The sequence below is a fragment of the Oncorhynchus clarkii genome, chromosome 24, assembly GCF_045791955.1.
Source record: "Oncorhynchus clarkii lewisi isolate Uvic-CL-2024 chromosome 24, UVic_Ocla_1.0, whole genome shotgun sequence".
NCBI classification, from domain to species: Eukaryota; Metazoa; Chordata; class Actinopteri; order Salmoniformes; family Salmonidae; genus Oncorhynchus; species Oncorhynchus clarkii.
Window position 1 is genome coordinate 18,071,672 of NC_092170.1, and position 27,840 is coordinate 18,099,511.

Below are 27,840 nucleotides of genomic sequence, written 5' to 3' on the forward strand. Positions count from 1 at the left end.
CCTTAACTGTAAGGTGGAAAGAAGGGAGAGAGAGGGAAGAAGAAAGGGAGAGAGGTGTGTGTGTTAGAGAAGGAGAGCGAGGTATGAGAGAGAGAGAGAGAGAGAGAGAGAGAGAGAGAGAGAGAGAGAGACGAGAGAGAGAGAGAGAGAGAGAGAGAGAGAGAGAGAGAGAGAGAGAGAGAGAGAGACAGAGAGAGACAGAGAGAGACAGAGAGAGACAGAGAGAGGGAGAGAGGAATAAAGAGGGGGAAACTTATGGCATCCCCCAGCCAAAGCAAACCATGAAGGAATGGAACAAAGCACGCTAATAAGTCAGCTCATGCAGTCGTGTTTCTGGTGGAAAGTTAACATAAACTGTGAAAATCTACACTGGAGCACAACACCGCGCCTGCTGAAGCCCACACTGAGTCACTCATTTGGAGAGAAAGGTTAGCGAGGACAACAGAGTCAGTCATATTCACATAAATCACACAAATTGCACACCAAAATCTGATTAGCAGAGAGGGAAAATATTTTGTCTATCTGGTCTGTTTTCATTTAACTGAAAATTTATTCTCAATAAAACTCAGTACATGCCAGCAGGGATTTGAATGGTTGTGCTACGGAGCTAGAATTTTTAACATGGTTTTAATGACGTTGCATGTTGTTTTAAAAACACAATGTTTAAGAGTGTAAATAGGGGTCGGTTTGAGTGAATATTTATTTGAAAGAGAGTGGCAGCCGTGTCCTTGGAAAACAAATGAGCTCACAGCTGAATCGGTCCAAAACAGATCAGAGAGAGGATGCTCTCTAGTCTAACTGCTCTTAATTGAGATGGTGAGGGAGTTGGATGATGGGAAGAAGAGGCGATTGGGTTTCCTTACTGTTTGGACTTGTGGTCTTAATGGCTGGCTGAGTCGTAAGAACTTGCTAAACACACAAGGCTCAAGGTTCCAAAGGAAAAAAAATTCACATGGCTGAACATTCAGAGAGGGCTGTCAAGGGTGCCATATAGAATCCTTTACACAGAGGGTTCTACATGGAACCAAAAAGGGTTCTACCTGGAACCAAAAAAGGTTATCTTATGGGGATTGCCAAAGAACCCTTTTGGAACCCCTTTTTCTAAGAGTCTACAACATTTAGCAAAATACTCTGAGGATGGTGTACAGCGCCTTCAAAAATTATTCAGACCCCTTGACTTTTCCCACATTTTGTTAGGTTACAGAGTTCATCTAAAATGGATAAAATAAAACAAATACACGTCAATGTACACACAATACTCCATAATGACAAAGCAAAAACAGGTTTTTATAAATGTTTGCTAAGTTATTAAAAAAAATCTAAAACAGATATATCACATTTACATAAGTATTCAGACCCTTTACTCTGTACTTTGTTGAGGCACCTTTGGCAGCAATTACAGCCTCAAGTCTTCTTGGTTATGACGCTACAAGCTTGGCACACCTGTATTTGGGGAGTTCTCCCATCTTCTTTGCAGATCCTCTCAAACTCTGCTGCACAGCTATTTTCAGGTCTCTCCATGTTCGATCGGGTTCAAGTCCGGGCTCTGGCTGGGCCTCAAGGACATTCAGAGACTTGTCCCGAAGCCACTCCCTCATTGTCTTGGCTGCCCAAGAGGGCTGTCATGTGCCTTTTACTGAGGAGTGGCTTCCATCTGGCCACTCTACCATAAATGCCTGATTGGTGGAGTGCTGCAGAGATGTTTGTCCTTCTGGAAGGTTCTCCCATCTCCACAGATGAACTCTAGAGCTCTGTCAGAGGGAACATCGGGTTCTTGGTCACCTCCCTGACAAAGGTCTTTCTCCCCTGATTATCCAGTTTGGCCGGGCGGCCAGCTCTAGGAGGAGTCTTGGTGTTTCCAAACTTCTTCCATTCCTTATATAGACAGGTGTGTGCCATTCCAAATCATGTCCAATCGATTGAACTTACCACAGGTAGACTCCAATCAAGTTGTAGAAACATCTCAAGGTTGATCAATGGAAACAGGATGCACCTGAGGTCAATTTTGAGTCTCATAGCAAAGGGTCTGAATAATTATGTAAATAAGGTATTTCTGTTTTATTTTATTTTTAATAGATTTTTAATTTGAAAAACCTGTTTTCGCTTTGTCATTTTGGGGTATTGTGTGTAGATTGATGAGGATTTTGATTATTATTATTATTAATGATTATTGATTTAATCCAGTTTAGGTTGTAACGTAATAAAATGTGGAAATAGTCAACGGGTCTGTATACCCTCCGAAGGCACTGTACTGTATGTGTGAGTGTGCAAGTCAATGGATTGATTTGTGTGTGTGTGCTCTTAAATGTGTGTATGCTTGCTTGTGTCTGTCCACTCCAGGCCATTTCACTACATGAGTGTGTGGTTGTGTTCCACCCTCCTCCCTCAGTTCAGTTAATGCCATGCCATGCCAGCTCCATGGCAGAGCCCCCAGGTAGTGAGTGTCCTGTACTTTACCCGCAGGGTGGAATGATTGTTCGCCACTTCAACCTGACCTGCCAGACCTGCATTTCACAATCAAAGGGAGGATTTCCTGTCTCAGGGATGAAAGGGAGGGCAGATGGAGTGAATGTAATTTCTGCTCCAATTTTCAGCTGGCCAGAAGCCCGTCCTATCATAACTACTGTACTGTAGCTACCACACCATACTACTGGGCAGAGCAGAACCCAGTAAGGGGCATTGGGTTCACAAGAACCAACCCAATTAGGTACTCATTGACCTCAGCTAAGAAATGTGAACTATACTGACCTACAGTATGAAGTCATTGGTTTCTTATCGCTCATCTTAATGTCTAGCTCAAACTCTAAGTGTTCTCTAAGAATGATTTGATCATGGGAGTCTTTTGGAATGCATGTGATTGGAAGTCATACCGGAGGCAAAGGAGACTGGCAGAATTAACCTGCCGTTATATAAGTAACCAATAAATGACCAGTAACCTGATTTAATCCCATATAGGATGTAAAGTAGTTTCTATCTGGTATTCACCGTGAACATAACATGCAATTTCCTGCATTAGCAATCTATATAGTTTATAAGTCAAACATCTGAGAATTTTTGCAAACGATTACATGGTTTCCCATGAAATGGATCTGGCTTACCTCTGAGGCACTGGAACAAACATCTTATTTAGTCTACGATGTTGAACCATGTTTTGGCATCCTCCATTAGACAATAACATTGCTCCGATTGTTTTGAGTTCAAGTTGAATGGGCTCGTTTTGTCCACGAGACTTAAGCTAACAGATTTAGCCCCATAGGGCGTATCCGCGCTATGTTTAGTTTATAGTTTGCGTATCAGCCAGAGGAATAAGCACTGACATGTTTACCGACCATTAGCTGGCCATGAATTTTATTAAAGCCAGACCAAACAAATCCAAAACTAGGGAGCCGAATACAAATGAAAACCTATTTTAAAAGCCTCTATGTCTGATGGTCTGTTCATTGAAACCCTATAGAGACCTATAAGGGCCCGAGTTTATTGCAAAGTTGTAGAGGAAAAAGGACTTCTAATGACTGGATGGCAAACAAATTAGTGATTTAATAGAACTTGTTTTCCAATCCAGAGCATGCCTAATTTATCCATGGTCATTGATGGTTTTTCCAATAATAACTGTGACGAGAGACATTTTCTTTAAAGGCACAGTAAAGGACATGAGTGTTTACGCCAATTAAGAGAAAGCTGGTGACTAATATAGTCACTTTGAAGACCTTGCGCTTTGGGTGTCTAATAATTGGTCCTTTTTACAGGATAATGAAACGCCTGGAAGTCTATGGAGCACATGTGCACACAGTCACACGCGTGAACACACTTAGCTAATTGCTAGCATTCTCCACCCCTTGTTAAAAGTTCAGTGAACCATTACTCTCCCGTCTCCATCCACTGGCTCTGAGAGCTTTCACAGATCTTTAGGCTAAGCCTGAACTAGTATCTGGGCAGAGGAGGAGATGAGGAATATGACTAGTCTCCTCTCTAGCCGAGTTAGCTTCCATTTATTTTCCCTTTAGACAGCTCTGCAAGCGTTATAATGTCAAAATAAGATTGTTACTTACCAAATATGGAGTTTCGCTGAGCAACTAACATAATTTACTGCCGTCACCCCCGGAATGTAACTTATTTTGTACATAATGTTTCTGCTCTTCTGACCAAAGAGAGCTCCTGGATATCAGGACAGCGATTACTCACCTCGTACTGGACAAAGATTTTTTCTTTAATGAGTTGGATGCGAAGGATTTACTTCAGACACCCGTCAAGGCCCAAATCCTGTCATTGTATGAAGAAGAGACAGAGATATCGGGGATGTAGGTCGGGGTGCCTTGTAAGGATCTGGTGGCGAGTGGGTAATCTGCCTCTACCATCAGTCCTATTATCCAACGTGCAATCAGTGGATAATAAAATGGATGAGCTCTGATCAAGACTATCCTACCAATGGGACATTAAAAACTGTAATATCTTATGTTTCACTGAGTCGTGGCTGAACAATGACATGGATAACATACAGCTGGCTGGGATTTCGGTGCATCGGCAAGATAGAACAGCTGCCTCTGGTAAGACACGGGGTGGCGGTCTGTGTCTATTTGTAAATAACAACTGGTGCACAAAATATAATATTAAGGAAGTCTCAAGGTTTGCTCGACTGAGGTAGAGTATCTCATGATAAGCTGTAGACCACACTATTTACCAAGAGCGTTTTCATCTACACTGCTGTTCAAAAGTTTGGGGTCACATAGAAATGTCCTTGTTTTCCATGAAGACATACATGACATGAGTTGCAAAATGAATAGGAAATATAGTCAAGATGTTGACAAGGTTATAAATAATGATTTTTAATTGAAACAATAATTGTGTCCTGTTGCTTTTGTCAAAGAATCCTCCATTTGCAGCAATTACAGCCTTGCAGACCTTTGGCATTCTAGTTGTCAATTTGTTTGAAATCTGAAGAGATTTTACCCCATGCTTCCTGAAGCACCTCCCAATAGTTGGATTGGCTTGATGGGCAATACGGTCAAGCTGCTCCCACAACAGCTCAATAGAGTTGAGATCTGGTGACTGTGGTGACCACTCCATTATAGACAGAATACCAGCTGACTGCTTCTTCCTTAAATAGTTCTTGCATAGTTTGGAGCTGTGCTTTGTGTCGTCCTGTTGTAGGAGGGAATTGGCTCCAATTAAGCACCAGCCACAGGGTATGGCATGGCGTTGCAAAATGGAGTGATAGCCTTCCTTCTTCAAGATCCCTTTTACCCTGTACAAATCTCCCACTTTACCACCACCAAAGCCCCCCCAGGCCATCACATTGCCTCCACCATGCTTCACAGATGGCATCAAGCACTCCTCTAGCATCTTTCATTTTTTTCTGCGTCTCACGAATGTTCTTCTTTGTGATCTGAACACCTCAAACTTAGATTCGTCTATCCATAACACTTTTTTCCAAATCTTCTTCTGTCCAATGTCTGTGTTATTTTGCTCATATGGATCTTTTATTTTTATTGGCCAGTCTGAGATATGGCTTTTTCTTTGCAACTCTGCCTAGAAGGCTAGCATCCCGTTGATGTTGAGACTGGTGTTTTGCGGTTACTATTTAATGAAGCTGCCAGTTGAGGACTTGTGAGACGTCTGTTTGTCAAACTAAACCCTCTATTGCACTTGTCCTCTTGCTCAGTTGTGCACCGGAGCCTCCCACTCCTCTTTCTATTCTGGTTAGAGACAGTTTGCGCTGTTCTGTGAAGGGAGTAGTACACAGCGTTGTACGAGATCTTCAGTTTCTTGCTTTCTTCATTTCTCAGAACAAGAAAAGACTGACGAGTTTCAGAAGAAGTTTCTTTGTTTCTGGCCATTTTGAGCCTGTAATCAAACCCACAAAGGCTGATGCTCCAGATACTCAACCAGTCTAAAGGCCAGTTTTATTGTATCTTTAATCAGCACAACAGTTTTCAGCTAACATAATTGCAAAAGGGTTTTCTAATGATCAATTAGCCTTTTAAAATGATAAACTTGGATTAGCTAACACAACATGCCATTGGAACACACACAAGTGATGGTTGCTGATAATGGGCCTCTGTACGCCTATGTAGATCTTCCATTAAAAATCATCCGTTTCCTGCTACAATAGCCATTTACACCATTAACAATGTCTACACTGATCAAATGTATGTTATTTTAATGGACAAAAAATTGCTTTTCTTTCAAAAACAAGGCCATTTCTAAGTGACCCCAAATTTAAGAATGGTACGTTAACATTTTTATAGCTGTCTATAGCTGTCTATTTAATCAGTTTGAAATCATTTCTACCAGGATGTTGCATGTGTAACCAGAGGAAAAAACTCTGGGCCACCTTTACTCCACACACAGACACGCGTACAAATCTCTCCCTCGCCATTCATTTGGCTAATCTGACCATAATTCTATCCTCCTGATTCCTGCTTACAAGCAAAAACTAAAGCAGGAAGTACCAGTGCTCGCTCAATACGGAAGTGGTCAGATGATGCAGATGCTAAGCTACAGGAATGTTTTGCTAGCACAGACTGGAATATATTCAGGGATTCTTCGGATGGCATTGAGGAGTACACCACATCAGTCACTGGCTTCATCAAATGTGCATTGATGATATCGTCTCCACAGTGACCGTACGTACCCCAACCAGAAGCCATGGATTACAGGCAACATCCGCACTGAGCTAAAGGGTAGAGCTGCCTCTTTCAAGGAGCAAGACACTAACCCGGATGCTTATAAGAAATCCCGCTATGGTCTCTGACGAACCATCAAACACGCAAAGCGTCAATACAGGATTAAGATTGAATCATACCACACCGACTCTGACGCTCGTCGGATGTGGCAGGGCTTGCAAACTATTATGTATTACAAAAGGAAGCACAGCCGCGAGCTGCCCAGTGACACGAGCCTACCAGACAAGCTAAAATACTTCTATGCTCAAGGCAAGCAACACTAAAGCATGCATGAGAGCATCAGCTGTTCAGGATGACTGTGTGATCACGGACTTCCTGACATGCCGCCCCAAGGTGGTAAGGGTAGATAACAACACATCTGCCACGCTGATCTTCAACACAGGGTGTGTGCTCAGTCCCCTCCTGTACTCCCTGTTCACCCATGACTGCTTGGCCAAGCACGACTCCAACACCATCATTAATTTTTCAGACGACACAACAATGGTAGGTCTGATCACCGACAACAATGAGACAGCCTATAGGGAGGAGGTCAGAGACCTGGCATTGTGGCGCCAGGATAACAACCTCTCCCTCAACATGTTCTAGACAAAGGAGATGATTGTGGACTACAGGAAAAGAAAGACCGAGCACAGCCCTATTCTCATCATTGGGGCTGTAGTGAAGCAGGTTGAGAGCTACAAGTTCAAATTATCATGGTCCTAACACACCAAGACAGTCGTAAAGAGGGCACGACAACACCTATTACCCCTCTGGAGACTGAAAAGATTTGGCATGGGTCCTCAGATCCTCAAAAATTTCTACAGCTGCACCATCGAGATCATCCTGACTTGTTCCGTCACCGCCTGGTATGGCAACTGCTTGCAAGGCACTACAGAGGGTAATGTGTATGGCCCAGTACATCACTGGGGTCAAGCTTCCTGCCATCCAGGACCTCTATACCAGGCTGAGTCAGAGGAAGGACCTAAAAATTGCCAAAGACTCCAGCCACCCTAGTCATAGACTGTTCTCTCTGCTACCGCATGGCAAGCGGTACCGGATCGCCAAGTCTAGGTCAAAAAAGCTTCTTAACAGCTTCTACTCCCAAGCCATAAAACTCATGAACAGCTTATCAAATGGCTACCTGGACTATTTGCATTTACGCTGCTGTTACTCTCTGTTTACTATCTATGCATAGTCACTTTACTTCTACAGTACCTACATGTACAGATTAGCTCAATTACCTCGACTAGCCTGTGCCTCGCACATTGACACTGTACCAAAACTGCATTGTTGGTTAAAGGCTTGTAAGTAAGCATTTCACTGTAAGGTCGACACCTGTTGTATTCAGTGCATGTGACAAATACAATTGTATTTTATTTTATTTTTATTGTCAAAGTATAATTATGTTTTTAGATTTTTTTTTTTGCAAATTAATAAAAAATGTAAAGCTGAAATGTCTTGAGTCAATAAGTATTCAACCCCTTTGCTATGGCAAGCCTAAATAAGGTCAGGAGTAAAACTTTACTCAACAAGTCACATAATAATTTGCATGGACTCACTCTGTGTGCAATAATAGTTGTTAAGATGATTTTTGAATGACTACCTCATCTCTCTACCCCACACATACAATTTACTGTAAGGTCCCTCAGTCGAGCAGTGAATTCCAAACACAGATTCAACCACAAAGACCAAGGAGGTTTTCCAATTCCTCACAAGGGAAGATCACCTGCATCCTGCTTGCAATAAGGCACTAAAGTAAAACTGCATAAAATTGGGCAAAGAAATTAACTTTATGTCCTGAATACAAAGCTTTATGTTTGGGGAAAAATCAAAACAACATATCTCTGAGTACCACTCGTCATTTTTTCAAGCATGGTGGTGTCTGCATCATGTTATGGGTATGCTTGTCATCGGCAATGACTAGGGAGTATTTTGTCGGGATAAAATAAACGGAATAAGCTAAGCACAGTAAAAATACTAGATGAAAACCTGCTTCAGTCTGCTTTTCAACAGACACTGGGAGACAAATTCACCTTTCAGCAGGACAATAACCTAAAACACAAGGCCAAATATACACTGGAGTTGCTTACCAAGATGACATTGAATGTTCCTAAGTGGCCTAGTTACAGTTTTGACTTATATCGTCTTGAAAATATATGGCAAGACCTGAAAATGGTTGTCTAGCAAGGATCAACAACCAACTTGACAGAGGTTGAGGAGTTTTAAGAAGAATAATGTGAAAATATTGTATGATCCAGATGTGCAAAGCTCTTAGAGACTTACTCAGAAAGACTCACAGCTATATTCACTGCCAAAGGAGTTTCTAACATGTATTGACTCAGGTGTGTGAATACTTAAAATAAATAAGATATTTCTGTATTCCATTTTCAATAAATTATGGGGTATTGTATGTAGATGGGTGACACTTTTTTGTATTTAATCGATTTTGAAATCAGATTGTAACACAGCATATATGGAATAAGTCAAGGGGTATGAATACTTTCTGAAGGCACGGTATATAACCGAAAAAAAACAGTTTGTTTGTGAATTAAATCAATGACACAATGAATGATGTAATGATTACCTTAATTCAATCAATCAATCAAATGTATTTATAAAGCCCTTTTACATCGGCAGATGTCACAAAGTGCTGTACAGAAACACAGCCTACAACCTACAAGTAATGCTGATTTAGTCCATGTGTAATAAGTCTTTGAGTATTCCACAGCAATGACCATACTGGCTGGCGTATGTTCTTCTAATCCATTTTCCTTGATCGTAAGACTAATGATGCCAAGCAATTTAAACCAACTTGAACTGAAAAATAAACATATTTGTGCAAGGCTATGATTAGCCTAACCTTGGGCCTTCACTGATGCACATTTTATTTCTTCCCAGACCATATATAGAATAAGCAATTATACAAATCACATGGAGTGCTGGACATGTCACTTTGTTGATTAGCCAGTGGTTAACAATTAGACATAAAATAAGCATGCCATAAAGCATTATTAAAACTATGCAGTTACACATTCTTTCAGATTCCTCAATAAGATTTTATGAGTTATTCCCAAGAGTCTGATCCCCTGCTCCCAAGAGTCTGATCCCCTGTTCCCAAGAGTCTGATCCCCTGCTCCCAAGAGTCTGATCCCCTGCTCCCAAGAGTCTGATCCCCTGCTCCCAAGAGTCTGATCCCCTGCTCCCAAGAGTCTGATCCCCTGCTCCCAAGAGTCTGATCCCCTGCTCCCAAGAGTCTGATCCCCTGCTCCCAAGAGTCTGATCCCCTGCTCCGGTTTCCACACTTCAATCAATGTATTTATCTAAAATAATTCATGTCCATCATCAATTTTTTGCACTGGTGTTTAACAATAAAATGCTTTCTAATGACCTTCAATAAATGACTTGGAGCACTGTCTTAGAATCACATTTTAACATCACTTTCCCAGTTTTGTGTAAAGAACTCTTCAAAATTGAGACATAATTAGATATTTCTCTGTCAGTGTTAAATATACAAAACAAATTAAATACTTTTATTCAATAACTTTTGGGGGGCCATTTTCTGTTTTTGTTGACTTTGCACATGAGCAGCAAATGCCTCTCATATGGAGGCAGTGTTTGCCACATGCGGTCAGAGCAGAACAGCATGACAATGTCAGAGTCATTCGACAGGGAAAGACTTCCCATAGCATCCATGGAAGACTCTATCGGCCTGGAACTACGTGCTCTGCAAACAAAGACTAACAACCGCAAGAATGTATGAGTACTTTCTGAAGGCAATATACTTACATCAAATATTATTGCATTACTTGCAGTGCTTGTGAAACAAGCAGTAGGTGATCAAATCAATGATCTTTCCAGACAATACATTTTTTCGGTTGCTTGTTAATTTTTATTTAGACCTTTTTGGAAGTACATACCGGGTGTGACAGTGGTAAATGACAATAGATGCTCAGAGTAATAAACGTATTTTGACATTATAACGCTTGCAGAAGTGTCTAATGTGGAAATTAATGGTATTTAACTGCACAAAAAAAGATGCTATTTAGAACCTAAAAGGGTTATTCGGCTGTCCCAATAGGAGAACCAGTATCACACCATCCATGCCTCATGTAAATGAAAGTGTGTCTGTGTCTGGTAAAGCCTGTGTGGCCAGCAGCAGGTCCAGGTCACCCTCCCTCCCAGAAGGGTCTCTGTAGCTCGACTAACTTAATATCAGCCTTCCTATTCTGATTGCAGTGAAAGGCTCAGTCTTAAAGGAGGCTGACATCCTGAGACCAGGATCTACAGAGCAGTGCAGAGCGGAGAAGACTCCCTGGTTCCTGGCACTAAGCAACAACAGCTATCAGACGTGTGGCGTCTGGCCTACTTTTTGTCACAGTTTAGCATTATATTTTCCAGAACGCTTAGCGAGAAAAGGGAGGGGGGAGGTGGGTCAAAGAAAGACAAGAGTGAAAAGAGTAAATCTTGATAGAAGAACTCTGTGCCTCTCTCCCTCCACCTTTCTTCCCCTTCTCTCCTCTCTCCCTCTGACTGAACTCAAGGCCCCAGCCCCAGCCCCAGCCGCTCTGATACACACATCTGTGGAGCAGAGCATAAATGTAAAGTATGCAAAGTCAAATAAACAAATGACACACAGACGGTACTATTTTAAAAGGAGGTGGAATTCCGATCTCATCATCGCCACTAATCTTCAGCCCTCCGATGTCTCTTGGGTGAGACAGAACCTACCTACTGTACCGGGAGGTTGACATAGTGCATGATCTCTCTCCTTCATAGGTTCAGAGAGACGATGTCTATGAAAAAAACAAGGTTTGCAACAGCTGCAAATTCCTTCTTACTTCGTAAGGTTTGAAGATTTTATAGACGATGTATTGAACATGACAGGAACGTAAGCTATGGAATGACAATCTGAACTTCACAGAGCAAATTGCATCTCGATTCTAAAGAAACTTACTTCATCACATCTTACACAATCTCTTAAAAGGACAGAGCAAAACTAAGTATGTAATTAGTAGTCTGCTCATTGCCTATGATAAGACTAGCATTTTCAAGGATACAGGTTACTTTCAGTAACCATCCAAGGTAACTTACATTTTTATGTTCAGAAAAGGACATGAATAATGAGATATTTACCCAAGTTTTACCCTCATTCTGGAAAGCATAAGTACTCTGTAGTTCGTCATTACACACTTACAGGGTATGAAGAAAAGCACAAAATGTGTAACTTCCAGTCTTTTCTGAACCAGAAATGTCAGCTAAGTTCGAACAGACCCCCATTACTACCATTTCATAAACTAGGCACAAATGTATGTGGGTATGGGACCAGGTCCAAAGATGATGTACTAACTTTGGTGCTAACAAAACAACAAAGATTTATAGAACTCCTAGGTTGACATCACTTAAACCAAGACAATAATCCATGTTACTAAAAAACATCTGTCACATGTTAAGCTTGGAATTTCCTCTTAATCATTGAGTAACATTTGCAAGATTGTCCATCTATATGGTGATAAAGGAACTATTATCATAACATTGCTTTGTATTTTTATCCCTAACAGTATATGATTGTTTCTTATGTTACCCTCTTAATTATGCCATATGAACCATTTAACGGTGAATACCTGAGGTATTAGGAAAAATAGAAAATGCCATGAACGGGTCCTCCATAACTGGAAAATATTACATGTATTTTTATGATGCTTTATGATTGTCATAAAACAAACAGTGACATGCCGCTCCAAACATCTGGCAGATGGAACGTTTTATAAGAGCATCAGAGATGGCTGATTTGACTGAATCTTTACAAGACAGGTTCCTTTAGGATCTGCTGCATGGGGTTCATAGTAAACCTGGGAGATCAGATAATGGACAGCGGGGTGGGTCCAATAGACTGAGGAACATTCTTGGCAAGGCCCATTTGAGAGTGTTGGCCCAGCGAGACCAACCAACCGACCGCCTCCCTCACTGCTCACAGTTTGAGGCCAGTATACCTGGGTTCAAATGGTATTCGAGGTCTTTCAAATCATTTGAGAATTTGCTTTAGCCTGCTTGGAGTGCAAGATGGATGTGGTTTGCAGCTTTGCAATTATTCTATTTGATAGTAAGAAGAAGCTGTTTTGTTAGACTTCAGTGGAGCTTTTGATATAATTGATCATAACCTATTGCAAAGAGGTGTTATGGATTTGCATCCTCTGCCTTATCATGGAGAGTTACCTATCTAATAGAACACAGAGGATTTTCATTAAAGGAAGCCTAATTCAAATTCAGTTGAGTGTGGTGTACCGCAGGGCAGCCGGCTTGGGCTATTATTGTTTTCTGTATTTACTAATGACCTTCCACTGACCTTGAATAAAGCCTGTGTGTCTATGTACGCTGACGACTCAACAGTATACAAATTGGCTACCACAGTAAAATAAATAACTGACACCCAGTTTTAGAATGGACAGTTGCTATGCACATATTGTTGTTTTATTCCTTTTCCAAATGTTCTAATTGAACTGTAACATGTACATATTGTGTTTTTATTGTTCCTGGAAGATGTTTCATCATTTTTGGGACAAATCACTCGCTCGATGCTAAACCTTATTTAGATCTATTATTGAATAATGTGGAATTGTACAAGTCAAGGAGACGAAACTGCTGTCTGTTTCCCTAGATATCAAACTGTCATGGTCAAAACATATAGACTCAATGGTTGCTAAAATGTGAAGAAGTCTCTCCATGATAAGGCGTTGCTGTGCTTTCTTGACATCTCAGTTGACCAGACAGATCCTACAGGCCCTAGTTTTGTCACACTGGGACTATTATCCAGTTGTGTGGTCATGTGCGGCAAAGACGGGAATATGTTCAATTGCAGTTGGTGCAGAACAGAGCAGCACTTAGATATACACGGAGGGCGAATGTCAGTAACATGCATGTCAATCTCTCCTGGCTCAAAGTTGAGGAAAGATTGACTGCATCACTATTTCTATTTGTGCAAGGTGTTGATGTGTTGAAGGTACCGAACTGTCTGTTGAAGCTGTTGGCACACAGTTTGGACACTCATCAGTACAACACAAGAGATGCAATCAGAGGTCTCTTTACAGTCTCCAGGTCCAGAACAGAGGCTGAGAAACACACAGTATTAAATAGAGCCATGACTACATGGAACTCTCTGCCACCCCATTTACTCAAGTTAGCAATAAAACCAGATTTAAAAAATGGATAAATGAACACCTTATGGCAAAATGGGGACTGTGAAGAGACATTTTTATATATTTTGTATTGTAATTTGAACTATATTATCTATTGTATTATGTAGGTGGCAGGCCTTGTTGAAGTCTTGACTTGTGCGAGCCGGAACGGTTCATAGGGCAGGGGACATCTCCTGTTTCTGAAGCGCAAGGCAGAGGCAGGACGTTATGTAGAGTTATGTATATTATGCATTTTATTTGTTCTTTTGTTTTCTGTTTGGACCCCAGGAAGAGTAGCCGTTACCTTGGCAGTGACTATTTGGGGATCCCAATAAAATACTAAATACTATTGATTCCATCGCAACAGTCAAGCTCAATCAAGCCCAGCTAAGGTATTGGAAAGGATTTTGAACCCAGGTTTGGGGGCCAGGCCTACTAGTCACAATGCTGTTCAGTATGGTCGGGAATGAATCATCTGGGTTAAGTAGGTGTGCTTCTTTGTTGAGCATTTGGCACCAGTAGCACGCAGACCAAACATCTTTGGGGAGATGCTTGTGTGGTTGACATTAACCCACTACCGAAACCATGAGCATAAACAAACCACAAAACAATACTTGTTCCCTCACCATGGTAAGGGCTTATGGTGATTAGGGCAGTGCTGTGTAATGTTGTACTCTTAGTGTTTTTTTCGAGGATTTCATGTCAAGTCTTTACGATCAACCTGTGGCATTACAGTTGTAAGCATGTTAAAGCACAAATCCTATAACGTCAGGCGTGCATTTGTAAATGGGTTGCATTAAACAGCCTATCTGTGTTGTGTGCAGAACAGTCATGGAGCTACGGTACACCCTGGACATTTCCAGTGCTCTCCTTTTGAAATACGCATCTATTAAACCAACTCTTCCATCCCAAATCTGGTCTGGTTTGGTTTCTACAACACTCGTACCGGCAAAAATCGTCATGCTCAAAATCTATAACCAGTGTGTCAGTAATGACTCCGTACTACATGTTCTGTAAGCGCTTCAGATGTTTGGATAAGCGATTTCCCAGCCATGCTATCCTGTTCTAAAATGGCTCCGGGAGAGAGAGAGAGAGAGTGCAGCAGTGAGAGAGCATGTTTTAATATAAAACTGCCAAAAACGGATAGAATGTCAGAGCTGTTAACAGTCCTGCCAGTGAGTGTGTGAGAGGAATGAATAAACACGGCAGAATGAGAGTCTTATCTCCAATAGCGGCCTCAGGGGGCTCCTGCCAGCGACCCAGGAGCCCCTGCTCACTCTGGCACTGAAAGGGGTCACGGAGCAACAATGAAGGCACGGCCTGGTTCTCAGAGTGTAACTCAAGACTAGGGTTGCAAAGCTACCGGTAATCTAGCAAAGGTACCGGAACATTCAGAAATTTGGGTAATTAACATACAGTTTGGACACACCTACTCATTCAAGGGTTTTTCTTTATTTTTACTATTTTCTATATTGTAGAATAATAGTGAAGAAATCAAAACTATGAAATAACCCCTCATGTAGTAAGCAAAAGTGTTAAACAAATCAAAATATATTTAATTTTTTAGATTCTTCAAAGTAGCCACCATTTTCCTTGATGACAGCTTTGCACACTCTTGGCATTCTCTCAACAAGCTTCATGAGGTAGTCACCTGGAATACATATAAATTAAAAGTACATTTTTGAGCCAATCAGTTGTAGAGGTGGTATACAGAAGATAGCCCTATTTGGTAAAAGACCAAGTCCATATTACGGCAAGAACTGCTCAAATAAGCAAATAGAAATGACAGTCCATCATTATTTTAAGACAAGAAGGTCAGTCAATCTGGAAAATGTCAAGAACCTTGAAAGTTTATTAAAGTGCAGTTGCAAAAACCATCAAGCGCTATGACGAAACTGGCTCTCATGAGTTCCACCACAGGAAAGGAAGACCCAGAGTGTCACGTGTGCTCCCTCTCCGGCCTCTAGGGCACCAGGCTGCTCGTTATGGCGCACACCTGTTACCATTATTACGTGCACCTGCGCATCATCAGACTCACCTGGACTCCATCACCTCTCTGAATACCTTCCCTATATACGTCACTCCCTTTGGTTCCATCCCCAGGCGTTATTGTTTCTGTTCCAGTGTTAAGTCTGTGCGCTGTTCTTGTTTTGTTTTATGTTGCGTTTATTTATTAAAACATTCACTCCCTGAACTTGCTTCCCGACTCTCAGTGCACATCGTTACAGAGTTACCTCTGCTGCAGAGGATAAGTTCATTAGAGTTGCCAGCCTCAGAAATTGCAGCCCAAATAAATTCTTCACAGAGTTCCGGTAACAGACACATCTCAACATCAACTGTTCAGAGGAGACTGTGTGAATCAGGCCTTCATGGTCAAATTGCTGGAAAGAAATGCCTACTAAAGTACACCAATAAGAAAAAGAGACTTGTTTGGGCCAAGAAACACGAGCAATGGAAGTTTAGACTGGTGAACATTTGTCCTTTGGTCTGGAGTCCAAATTGGATATTTTTGGTTCCAACCGCCATGTCTTTGTGAAATGCGGTGTGGGTGAACGGATGATCTCGGCATGTGTATTTCCCACCGTGAAGCATGGAGAAGAAGGTGTTATGGTATGGGGGGTGCTTTGCTGGTGACACTGTCTGTGATTTATTTGGAATTCAAGGCACACTTTAATAGCATGGCTATCACAGCATTCTGTAGCGATACACCATCCCATCTGGTTTGGGCTTAGTGGGACTATCATTTGTTTTTCAACAGGACAGTGACCCAAGGCACTTCCAGGCTGTGTAAGGGCTATTAGACCAAGGAGAGTGATGGAGAGCTGCATCAGATGACCTGGCCTCCACAATTACCCAATCACTTTTGTCTGGTACTGTATAATCTATGGCAATCTATTGTAACATTGGTAATTTAATAACTTAAAAAATGTATATTCATATATATTCATTTGTTTATATTTGTGTCCATATTGTCCATGAGTGGTACCACTTAGCCTAATGAATGAAAAATGCAACTAATCAACAATGGCATTATTTTCAATTAACTCTGCAACTCTTCCAACTATTGACTTTTTTTCACAACTGCCACCAGTTTGGTGCCAAAACATTAACAACAAAGACATATTGACATAGTAAAATAATTAAAAGTGTATTAATATTAAAATAAAAAAGGATATTTATGCTGAAATCCTTATATTAAACACCAAAGGTATTCACTAAATTTATGGTTGTCACGAATATTACCGAAGGTGACTCCCCTTCTTGTTCGGGTGGCACTCGGCGGTCGTTGTCGCCGGTCTACTAGCTGCCACCGATCCTTTGTTCTGTGTTCGTTTGGTTTTGTCTAATTGGTTTCACCTGTTCCTTGTTTGGTTGTTAGGGTGGGGTTATTTAAGTTCGTTCAGCCCGCTTCTGTTTGTGCGGGCTTGTTCATCTGTATGTGTTAGAGTGGTTAGTGTTTTCATTTGGGTTTCTCGCTGTCCTTTTATTTTTCACGATAGGGTACTTTTGTTCTGTAGTTATACCTGGTTTGGTATACTATTTTTGTTAAAGTGTGTTTTTCCTGCATCCTTTGCTCTCTGCGCCTGACTCCACACCTATTCACTAATTGAGTGTTACAATGGTTTATATTTAGAATGTTTTACAGCTTTGTTATTCTATTTTTTATTTTAAAATCATATTTTATTATTTTACACAGTGGGACAGAGATAATTACAGGCACCTGTGATAATCAGAAGTACCCAAAAAGGCCACTAGGTGACTTGTGACAAATTACATAAAATCTTTGAAAGTTACAACATTTCTGGTAGTTTACTGGTAAACTTAGCAAGTTACAAGTAATATACCCTCCCTTAGCATCCTTACTCAAGACCAAATGTATATCCCTTCCTCTAAAGAGACCAAAATGAAGTCTAAAATGCCTATTTTTTCTTTCTTTAAATAGTTTTGAGTGGATTCAGTTTTGAAGAAGATGTGATCAAATCACATTACGTTTAAGTTTTCCCCTAAGTGGATGCCCTGTGGCACTGAACAGTAGCCCCTCTGACAACGAGCCACAAGACGCCAGGGTGTCACTTTAGTCCTGTTATCCCTCCCTGGCAGCCCACCTCATACAAAGGGATTAAGTCCAGAAAGGTGCTTCCCTCACAAACACACGTCCCCAATAAATAACTAGAGAGCTACTGCAAAGCTCAACAGAGAAGATCAGAGTCGAGATAATCAGATTGGGAATCTACCAACCAAACCAGCAGTGAAGCATGGGCAACACAACACAGCAAGCCAGGGCAATTCATCACCAGTCTGCCCAACCGACAGGCGAGGTGTGCCATTCGATCTGCCATGATTTCATTTACCTTCAAGTGCGGCCAGGAGAGTGTCACTGACGGAGAGAACTAACGGATTAGAATCCTCTGAAGTCCTGAAAGCCTGAGCTTTGACGCCAAAAGAGGCAAACTGACTTCCAGGGCTTCCAGGCAGCACTGCATGCAGAGGAAAAACTCACAGACTCGGGCTTCTTAATTCTTATGAGACTGGCTGGAAGGAAATGAACAGAGTTGGTGGAACTTTTGTTATTCTTTATCCTCTGCCGGCATCTGCATGCTTGTCAGGGTTGTGTCATTAACAGTGTTGGTCATAAAACAGAAACTAATGACTCTGACACTGTTTTTGAAACCCGTAATTGACTGGAATTGTCTGGACTAAAGTGACAGAGTACACTGAGGTGTGAACTGAAACATTGATATCTGATACACTTCTTGGAAATGTAGCATGTAAAAGAGTGAACAAACTCTGATTACATTACTTTATGAGACTAAGTACAGAAAAGAGATGGACGGTTGAGAGAAGAGTTTGTCGGATGCCAGAATAGTTATTAATCCCAGAGGGATTGGCAGTAGCATTGGAAGCTGACAGAATGTTAGGTCTTTCCTTCACAAGTCTCATACTATCCAGATCGGATGGGTGTGGATACCACACGAATGACCATTCATGAAAAGGTAATTAGCCAATTTAGGTCAAACGAAAAGTGCTCAGAGCAGACAGTTTTACAGAGAGATCTTGATTGAACTGTAGTCTCTGCATTACATTTAGTCAGACTATGCCCTTTATAGTGTAATACTTTTGACCAGGGCACACAGGGCTCTAGTCAAAAGTAGTGCATTATATAGGAAGTAGGGTTTCATTTGGGACTGTGTCTTTGAGGAAGAGGCCACTTAACTCCATCTGTCTCTTCTCAGATTTCTAACATCCCATTCTCACTCTATCCGTCTGAAAGATGGTGTTTGTAGGAATTGTAAAAAAAAATATTGAGGGCTCCCGCGTGGCGCAGCGGTCTAAGGCACTTCATCTCAGTGCTAGAGGCGTCACTACAGACCCTGGTTTGATCCCGGGCTGTATCACAACCGGCCGTGATCGGGAGGCCCATCGGGAGATGCACAATTAGCCCAGTGTCGTCCGGGTTAGGGGAGGATTGGCCATCATTGTAAAATAAGAATGTGTTTATAACTGACTTGCCTAGTTAAATAAAGGTTAAATAAAAAATACAAATAGGACAGAGGAACTGATGACACATTTCAGCAGTCTGCCACAGTACATGCTCAGGGACACCAGACAGAGTCATATCACAACTGACAAGCTGCATATTTATTACCCAACTCCTTCCCTGACGTTCCCTCATGCGTCATAACTCATTCACACTCACAAAAAAAATGATCCTCAATCCCATTCTCATGATTACTGTCCAAAGTATGAGCAAGCAAAGGGTTTTTTTTCGGGGGAAAACCCTCTTAAAAAGGTGATTGGGTGTTAATGGGGTTTGCATTACTTTCAGATAATTGACACTTACTTGGAACGAGCTAGAGGGTTTCTTAACTTTCTGGTCACAGCCGGAGACAGCTGGAGCTGGTTTCAGCACCTCAGAACAGGTTTGATAGGGATGGATTTTACGTTCACTGAAGATCAACGTTTGGCTCCTAAGCCAATATTGATATTCGCTGGCCCCTCCGTCCGTATGCTGTAAATTCTCCCTGAGCTGAGCTGCTGCTCTCAAAAGCTGAACTGAGCTCTGTTTGTTTCAGACGAGGCAATTGGCTCACCAGTTTAGGTCAGTGCAAAGAAGAGTTGGAAGGAAACTGCTGTGACGGCAAAAACGGAAAACACAATATTAGATTAGCAAATATATTACCTAAGAGATACACAGTCCTCAGATCCACAGGCTCTGGGCAGTTTTCACATACATTCAAATATCACAGTTGCTTAACAGGTGAATGGGGCTTCTATTGATCTGTAAGTTAACGTGCCATCCAATAAAGTCTAATAAAGAGGAGACAGCTTGGAAAAACCACAAAGTCACGTAAAAATTATGATGTATCAAGCATCATAAACGCGTTTGTCATGCCAAAATTAGATTAATTTATTATAAGGTGTCTGTAACAGGTGTCTGACATGTCACATTGATGATGCATTACTGTGTGTACAGTTTATGATGAATCGCCTCATTTAAATTTGACCATTTACTCCTATCACACTCATCAACATCGCAGATCCGGCCACCGATTTAAGATACAGTTAAATATAAGACTATATAAGGGCAAAATATTCCAGTCAGGGGTTTTACAATGGACTGTAGCAGCTCCACCATCTATAACTCTATCTGACACCGTTAGAGAGAATGATAGCTCAGACTCAGATACTAACAGATGAGGAACAGAAAATACATGCATTCTTTTTGGGCAAATAAATACATTTTGAAAAGATCTGGCTTGGCTTGAAGAGATCAGACTGCAGTGCAGAACTTCAGCATGCTTTCCAACTGGAGGGACTAAACAACTCTGGCTGCTCGCATAAACAAAACAAGAACAATATCTAAGTAGGGAGGGAGGGAAAGAGGAGAAAGTGGAAATTCCTTGCAGCTTGAAGGAAAGAGTGAACGACATACGCAGCTCCGAGCAATCACTGACCATTTCTCTCTCTCTCCCTCTCTCTCTGTACAAAACGATAAGCTGTTGTCCGCCCCAAACTTGGTTAGAAATGAATACCTCAGACCACATGCCGTGGAACAGAGGAATCTCACACACACACACACACACACACACAGACACAGACACACACACACACACACACACACACACACACACACACACACACACACACACACACACACACACACACACACACACACACACACACACACTGCCGTTCACATGGGAATTCATTATGGGTAATTCTACATGACGTAGCTGACGGGAAAGAGGGACCAGATGGAGTTATGCATTGCACACTAACATGCTGTAGTACTGTATGGGATTCGGCTTTACATTACAATATAGCTACACAGCTACACAGAACTCCCCTCCGGTGCCTGAAGCCAGGGGCGTATTCATTACAGAAACAGTTTACTGTTTAAGAACCAAATGGAAGCAAACAGAGCAAAACGAGAGTTTCTATTGGACAAATTCAGGTAGGTCCCTTCCCATTTTGTTCTGTTTGCTTCCGTTTAATAAATGTTTTGCTACAGAATCGGCGTAATGAATACGGCCCTGATTTCATTCACACTCAAAAACACTGAAACCTGTTGGAAACAGTCCTCTCTAGAAACCAAACATACTGTATGTCAATTTGCGCTAAGCCAGGTCACTCATATTTCTGTATTACTGTGTTTAGGATATACTGTATATATTTTATTGTTCACTCTTCCTAGTGAGCACTTCCAACATAAGCCAAGTGTTGGACAGTTCCTCCAGCTTTCTCTGAAATAAATAAATAAAATGTGTTTGTTTAGGTTTTATAACCACCACAATCATTTCAAAATCAAGTTGAAAGTATTGCTGGAGATCCAATTGTTGGATCAATATTACCATGTGTGACACAGATTTTTCGCAAAGACTACCTTTCATATCCTCAATACAATACTAGCCACAACTACAAGAACACAAAGCACATGCAAATATGGAGCAGATTACCATTGTGTGTTTTAATTATAATCGAGACAGTGAGTGGTAGATCTGCAATGCAATGGAACAGAATTTTGTTATCTTGAACTTCAAGTGCAATGGAAAGTTGGGGCTTTTAAAATCTTTGACACTTGTACAGAGAGTCAGATAGAATCAACATGACTGAATAGTCACAAGTGCTACTTTCAAAATAAATATTCAGTTCGAAGTATGGTTTATATTTTAGATGCAAACATTTTGAGAGTATTTGAGAGAAAAAAAAAAAAAATTATGGAGAAAAGGTTTTGCATGAATTTTGCACAGAAATAAGTTATCTGAATTGCTTTCTAGACAGGTCCTCTTTAGCAGGGTTTGCAGACAAAATAAACAAGACAAGACTGGATCAGTGGATATCAATGCATGCATGACAAATATACCATACACTTTATGAAATAGGCAGAACTGCACACACAACAAAGAGGTTGGAGTGGTTAAAGTCCTCTGTGTAACAACTGAGAAGAGCAAAGAGAAACACAGAGACATAGACCTGCACCTGTTCTAAACTAAGCCTGCTATCTAGGTAGCAGAGGTCATGGCTGAGTTCACCTAGGCACACACCTACCTCCTTGAAGAGAGGGCTGAATCAGAGATAGGTAGAAGAGACCATGAAGGAGTGATAGAACCATTCTGTTAGCCATCTCGCTCCACAATGCACCACCCCTCTCACAATCGGCTGGTTTTATTCTCCTCAAGCTAATTACCAATAACCAGAGGTCTTCAAGTACAGAAGAAAGATTTTTTTTTTTTTTAAGTGGAAAAAAAATAGAAAAGATATGGGCCACTACGTAATTAAGAGAGGGCAAAGACTTTTGGTTCAATGGATCACTTCGCTTTTTTCCCTCCCCTATGTCTGGTGTTGCTGTTTTTATTCTGGTCACTCCTGCCAACAGTGCAGGCTCTGCTGCCAGAGAGAGAGAGAGAGAGAGAAGGGGGGAGAGAAAAGAAAGAGAGAGGGACGGAGAGAGAGAGGCAGAAGGAGACACCCCCCTCCTTCCCACCCCCCTCATCCAAAAGGAATTGCACTGTCTGCCAGACATTTGCATGGATTCAGAGAGGACTTATCTTTTAAAGTACACAGTGAGAGAGACAGAGAGGGAGAGAGACAGGGAGAGAGAGAGTAAGAGAGAGACTGGAGAAGAGAAAGAGAGGGAGAGTAAACCAGTGAACAAATCTTGGGTAATTACCTGTTTTCCATGACTATTCCTCTTAGTAATAGAGTAGAGGGTTTTCAGCAACACAATATCTTAAGGGTTTTTTCCACAGGTTCAGTGGTGTTCCGATGACCCTAAATCCTTCCAGACAGAGGGAACAACTATCAAAGAGTTTAAAAGAAAAATAAAGTAGACTTCAATTCAGTAACACTTTCACCAAATATCAAGGCAGAAACATAACAGAGGCAGCAGATAGTCTGAAGAGGCTAGAAATAGCAATTCAGCCTGCCCAACGGCCCACGTGTGAAGAGCGGTTCTAGCAGGGCAGTGAGAACACTGCCAGCGTCACTGAGAGAGAGATGGCTGTCAGAGAAATGCCTTCTAACAAACATCAGACTGTTGTTCAGCTAGGCCAGCTTGGTCAGCAGGATAAACGTTTAAACACACACATACAGTTACATCTCCAACTGCGACCCCCTATGGAGCAATGGAGCTTGAAGCAGCCCATTTCGATTCACAACCTTGACATAGTTTGAAAATCTACTGTCCTGAGTTACCCTGCCAGGATAAGGACAGACCTCTGAGCTATTAATCAGCTTGAGAGGCATTCCGATGACGTTTTAACGACAGACCCTACCTATGAGGTCTCCATGGAAGCTGCTGGGTAGACATCACCTACTCCCTGTGCTGCCCCTGGATCTCAGAGAGCATTCTGCTCATGGCCAGAATTCCTCTTTTATGAGAGTTTCCAAAGTAAGCATATTGTACAGTCATTAGGAGAGAAACGATTCACTGTGCTGCCTCCCTTTCTCTTACAGGTAATACCTGCATTGCTGTAATACAATCTCAGTGTATATCCTAGCACTATTGCACACGTTTATTTTAATGAAGTGTGGCGGAGCCCTCTCCATTCCATTCAGAACTTAATGGTAAACATTTGCTTTACAGTGCTATGGCTTTAAAGTCACCCGCAATACAAAGGAAAAACGTATTTAGAAGCCAGCTCATAAAGTAAAAGCGGAACCGAACTTCCTATTTGCTTGGACTTTCCATCCAAAACTTGGGTTGAAATATCTCACTTTTCAGTCAGCCATGACTGTCAGGTTAGAGCTCTGTGCCATCTTACTAAAACAGTGCTACTAAACCATGATGCTGGCTAGCTCAGCACTGCACCAGATTACCCAAATGATTACCCAATAAGAGTCCCATTTCCAGGGTTCACTGTGGGTTAACATATTCTTCCTACAAGGGGGAGAATCTAAATTCTAATCTAGAGGATAACCAGAACTCAAATCATCGGTTTCAGATCTGTTGTGTCGGTTGGAGGTTTGTGTTGGAGATAGATCACTGGCAGGTGACTCACGGGTCACTTCCTCTCCAAACACCTGTGAACAGTTTCAGTTCAGCATAGGAAGTGCAGCCCATTACTTTCCAAACATCTCACCGCTGACAAGGCTGTCATTGTCCATCCTTCATTTGTGTCCCGGGACACATATTTGGATTTTGAGGTGAGAAGGGGGGTCAAACGGGGTTTCTTTCTCTGGCAGGAGTCGGGGCCAACACTGATTATTCTTTCAGACATAAACTTGACACACAGGCTATAGCACACATACAAATAGGCCCTGTTGCCCAAGACAAACAGTCCTCTTTATAGTGGCGACATACTTCATTTACGTCAAGATTCCCTGATTTTGATCCCTTCCAATCAGGCTTGCCTCAGGACTCCTAGTTGGAAGGGGCCTTGGAAGGGGCCTTTGGTCATTCACAAACAAACTTGTTTACTACAGTTAAATATCAACCTCAGTGGATTTCCCATGCTTCCAATTGTTTTTTTCAGATTTTTTTTTGGAGTGCAGAATCATCTGGACTTTTATTGTATAGAGGTTTCACAATAGAGAACACCAGGTCAACGAGTTGGGTCACTGTGATATCTAAAGAAGTGTACAAATCCAGGGGGGTTCTTTCAGGTCAGCCAGCGGGTATAACTTGAAGAGAACCTATATCAGATAAGACATTTATTTGCTTATATGCAAGTTCTTATCAGCGTAATAACCTTTTTTCTTTTGACGGAATGGAATTTCTGAAAGCATCAAATCAAAAGGTTTATTAATAACTTTTCAAGTTCATAACTGTGCGCTCTCCTCACACAATAGCATGGTATTCTTGCACTATAATAGCTACTGAAAATTGCACAGTGCAGTTAGATTAACAAGAATTTAAGCTTTCTGCCCATATCAGATATGTCTATGTCCTGGGAAATGTACTTGTTACTTACAACCTCATGCTAATCACATTAACCTACGTTAGCTCAACCATCCCACAGGGGGGACACCAATCCTGTAGAGGTTTTTAACAGTCTGATGGCCTTGAGATAGAAGTTGTTTTTCAGTCTCTTGGTCCCAGCTTTGATGCACCTGTACTGACCTTGCCTTCTGGATGATACAGGCAGTGACCTGGGTGGTTAATGTCCTTGATGATCTTTTTGGCCTTCCTGTGATATCTGGTGCTGTAGGTGTCCTGGAGGGCGGGTAGTTTGCCCCCGGTAATGCGTTGGACAGACTTCACCACCCTCTGGAAAGCCTTGTGGTTGTGGGCAGTGCAGTGTTGGTACCAGGCGGTGATACAGCCCAAGGGGATGCTTTCAATTGTGCATCTGTAGAAGTTTGTGAGGGTTTTAGGTGACAAGACAGATTTCTTTAGCCTCCTGAGGTTGAAAAGGCTCTGTTGCGCCTTCTTCACCACACTGTCTGTGTGGGTGGTCCATTTCAGTTGGTCAGTGATGTGTACGCCAAGGAACTTGAAGCTTTCCACCTTCACAACTGCGGTTGATGTAGATAGGGGGTGCACCTTCTGCTGTTTCCTGAATTCCTGAAGTCCATGATCATCTCCTTTGTTTTGCTGACGTTGAGTGAGAGGTTGTTTTCCAGGCACCACATTCCCAGAGCGTTCACTTCCTCCCTGTAGGCTGTCTCATCATCGTTGGTAATCAACAAGCCTACTACTGTTGTGTCATCTGCAAACTTAATGATTGAGTTGGAGGCGTGCTTGGCCACGCAGTCATGGGTGAACAGGGAGTACAGGAGGGGGCTGAGCACGTACCCTTATGGGGCCCCAGTGTTGAGGGTTACCGTTTATGGGGGTGATGTTTCCTACCTTCACCACCTGTGGGTGGCCCGTCGGGAAGTCCAGGACCCAGTTGCACAGAGCGGGGTTCAGACCCAGGGCCTCAAGCTTAATGATGAGCTTGGAGGGTACAGTGGTATTGAATGCTGAGCTATTAAACAACATTATTTCATAGCTTTTCCTCTTGTCCAGATGGGATAGAGCAGTGTGCAGTGTGATGTTGATTGCATCTTCTGTGGGTCTACTGGGGCGGTAAGCAAATTGAAGTGGGTCTAGGGTGACAGGTAAGGTAGAGGTGATAGGATCCTTGACTATTCTCTCAAAGCACTTCATGATGACAGAGGTGAGTGCTATGGGGGGATAGTAATTAAGTTCAGTTACCTTTGCCTTCTTGGGTACAGGAACAATGGTGGCCATCTTGAAGGGACAGCAGACTGGGATAGGGAGAGATTGAATATGCCTGTAAACACACCAGCCAGCTGGTCTGCGCATGCTCAGAGGACACGGCTAGGGATGCTGTCTGTGCCAGCAGCCTTGCGAGGGTTAACATGTTTAAATGTTTTACTCATGTTGGCCATGAAGAAGGAGAGCGCACAGTCCTTGGTAGTGGGCCGCGTCGGTGGCACTGTGTTATCTTTTGTAACTAACAGAATAATCATCTGTTTTCTTTGTTGCCTCAATGTACCCGGTCATACTGAATAAATAATTTAAAACCCTGTGTTACAGCAATCCAAACAAAAAAAACACTTGTACAGTTCCCTTCTCTCATGGTTACAGTAAATCATTAGTTACCACCCAAAGCATTACCAGGACATCTGACCTCATGCTGTATCCTGAAGAACACTATTCTTCCAATGTTTAATTATTTAAGACTAATGGCCCCAGCTGACGAGTCTGTTTGGGTGGTAAAGAATGTGTTCTGGAAAGATGGAGTGTTTTTCCCCAAAAAACTTACAGGTCTAAATCTCTATTTTAGCTGATGTCTGGTGCTCCACCTTTGGGCTCAGTTGCTTGGTTTTTTTGCCAGAAAGACTGAGGTTGTTTGTAGACAAATCCTCCTTGGGGAGGACAACTGGAGGTTAAGTAGACCTGAATCTCAAATAAATTGATGAGTGACATATTTGTCATCATACGATTTAGAAAATACAGAGATATATATGTATTTTATTTGACTATGATTTTTGAAAGTTAATGTAGTGTAGTTTGGCAATGACACTCGTTTTCAAGGAACAGCAGTGAATTCACATCTTATAGCTAACAATTTCAGACCACTTTGCATCTTCAATATCCAAAAACAATACAGAAAATGTTAACAGGTAATTAAATCTATAATTTGGCAATTAGTTTAGGCTTAATCAGCTTTATCAGCAAGCATAGCTGACTTTTTGAATTAATTAACTATTAACTATTAATAAATAGTTAGTTTATTCAGAGCACTTATGGCAATGAGTGCAAACATAGTCAATTTATTTATCTTAACCAGCATTTTCTCCAACATGTCACTGATATTTTTAATGATTATGAATTTAGTTATTTTGGACTTGTTAGGCAAAAGTATATGAAGTAAACAAATCAGCTGTTAAACAACTATGAAAAAGATCTGTGAAGAATCTGAAAAAGAAACTCAGATATTGTGGATTTCTGAATCACCTTCATCTTGAGATAATGCTAATTCCATCCATCGTATTAAAAAATGCTCTTTACCAAACACTATGTCCAGAAGCAACAGCAGCTCCATTCGCCC

The 27,840-nt window shown here is 41.6% G+C and overlaps 1 protein-coding gene across 1 annotated transcript in view; it reads right to left on the minus strand.

The window, feature by feature from the left end:
- The window catches only part of LOC139383199 (elastin-like), an 87,455-nt gene extending 64,763 nt beyond the window's left edge, over positions 1 to 22,692 (minus strand). The window contains exon 1 of the mRNA XM_071127652.1: positions 22,385 to 22,692. Within this exon, the coding sequence (XP_070983753.1) occupies positions 22,385 to 22,460 (76 nt within the window). The 5' untranslated portion in view covers positions 22,461 to 22,692. The remainder of the gene's footprint in view (positions 1 to 22,384) is intronic.
- Positions 22,693 to 27,840: the final 5,148 nt, after the last annotated feature.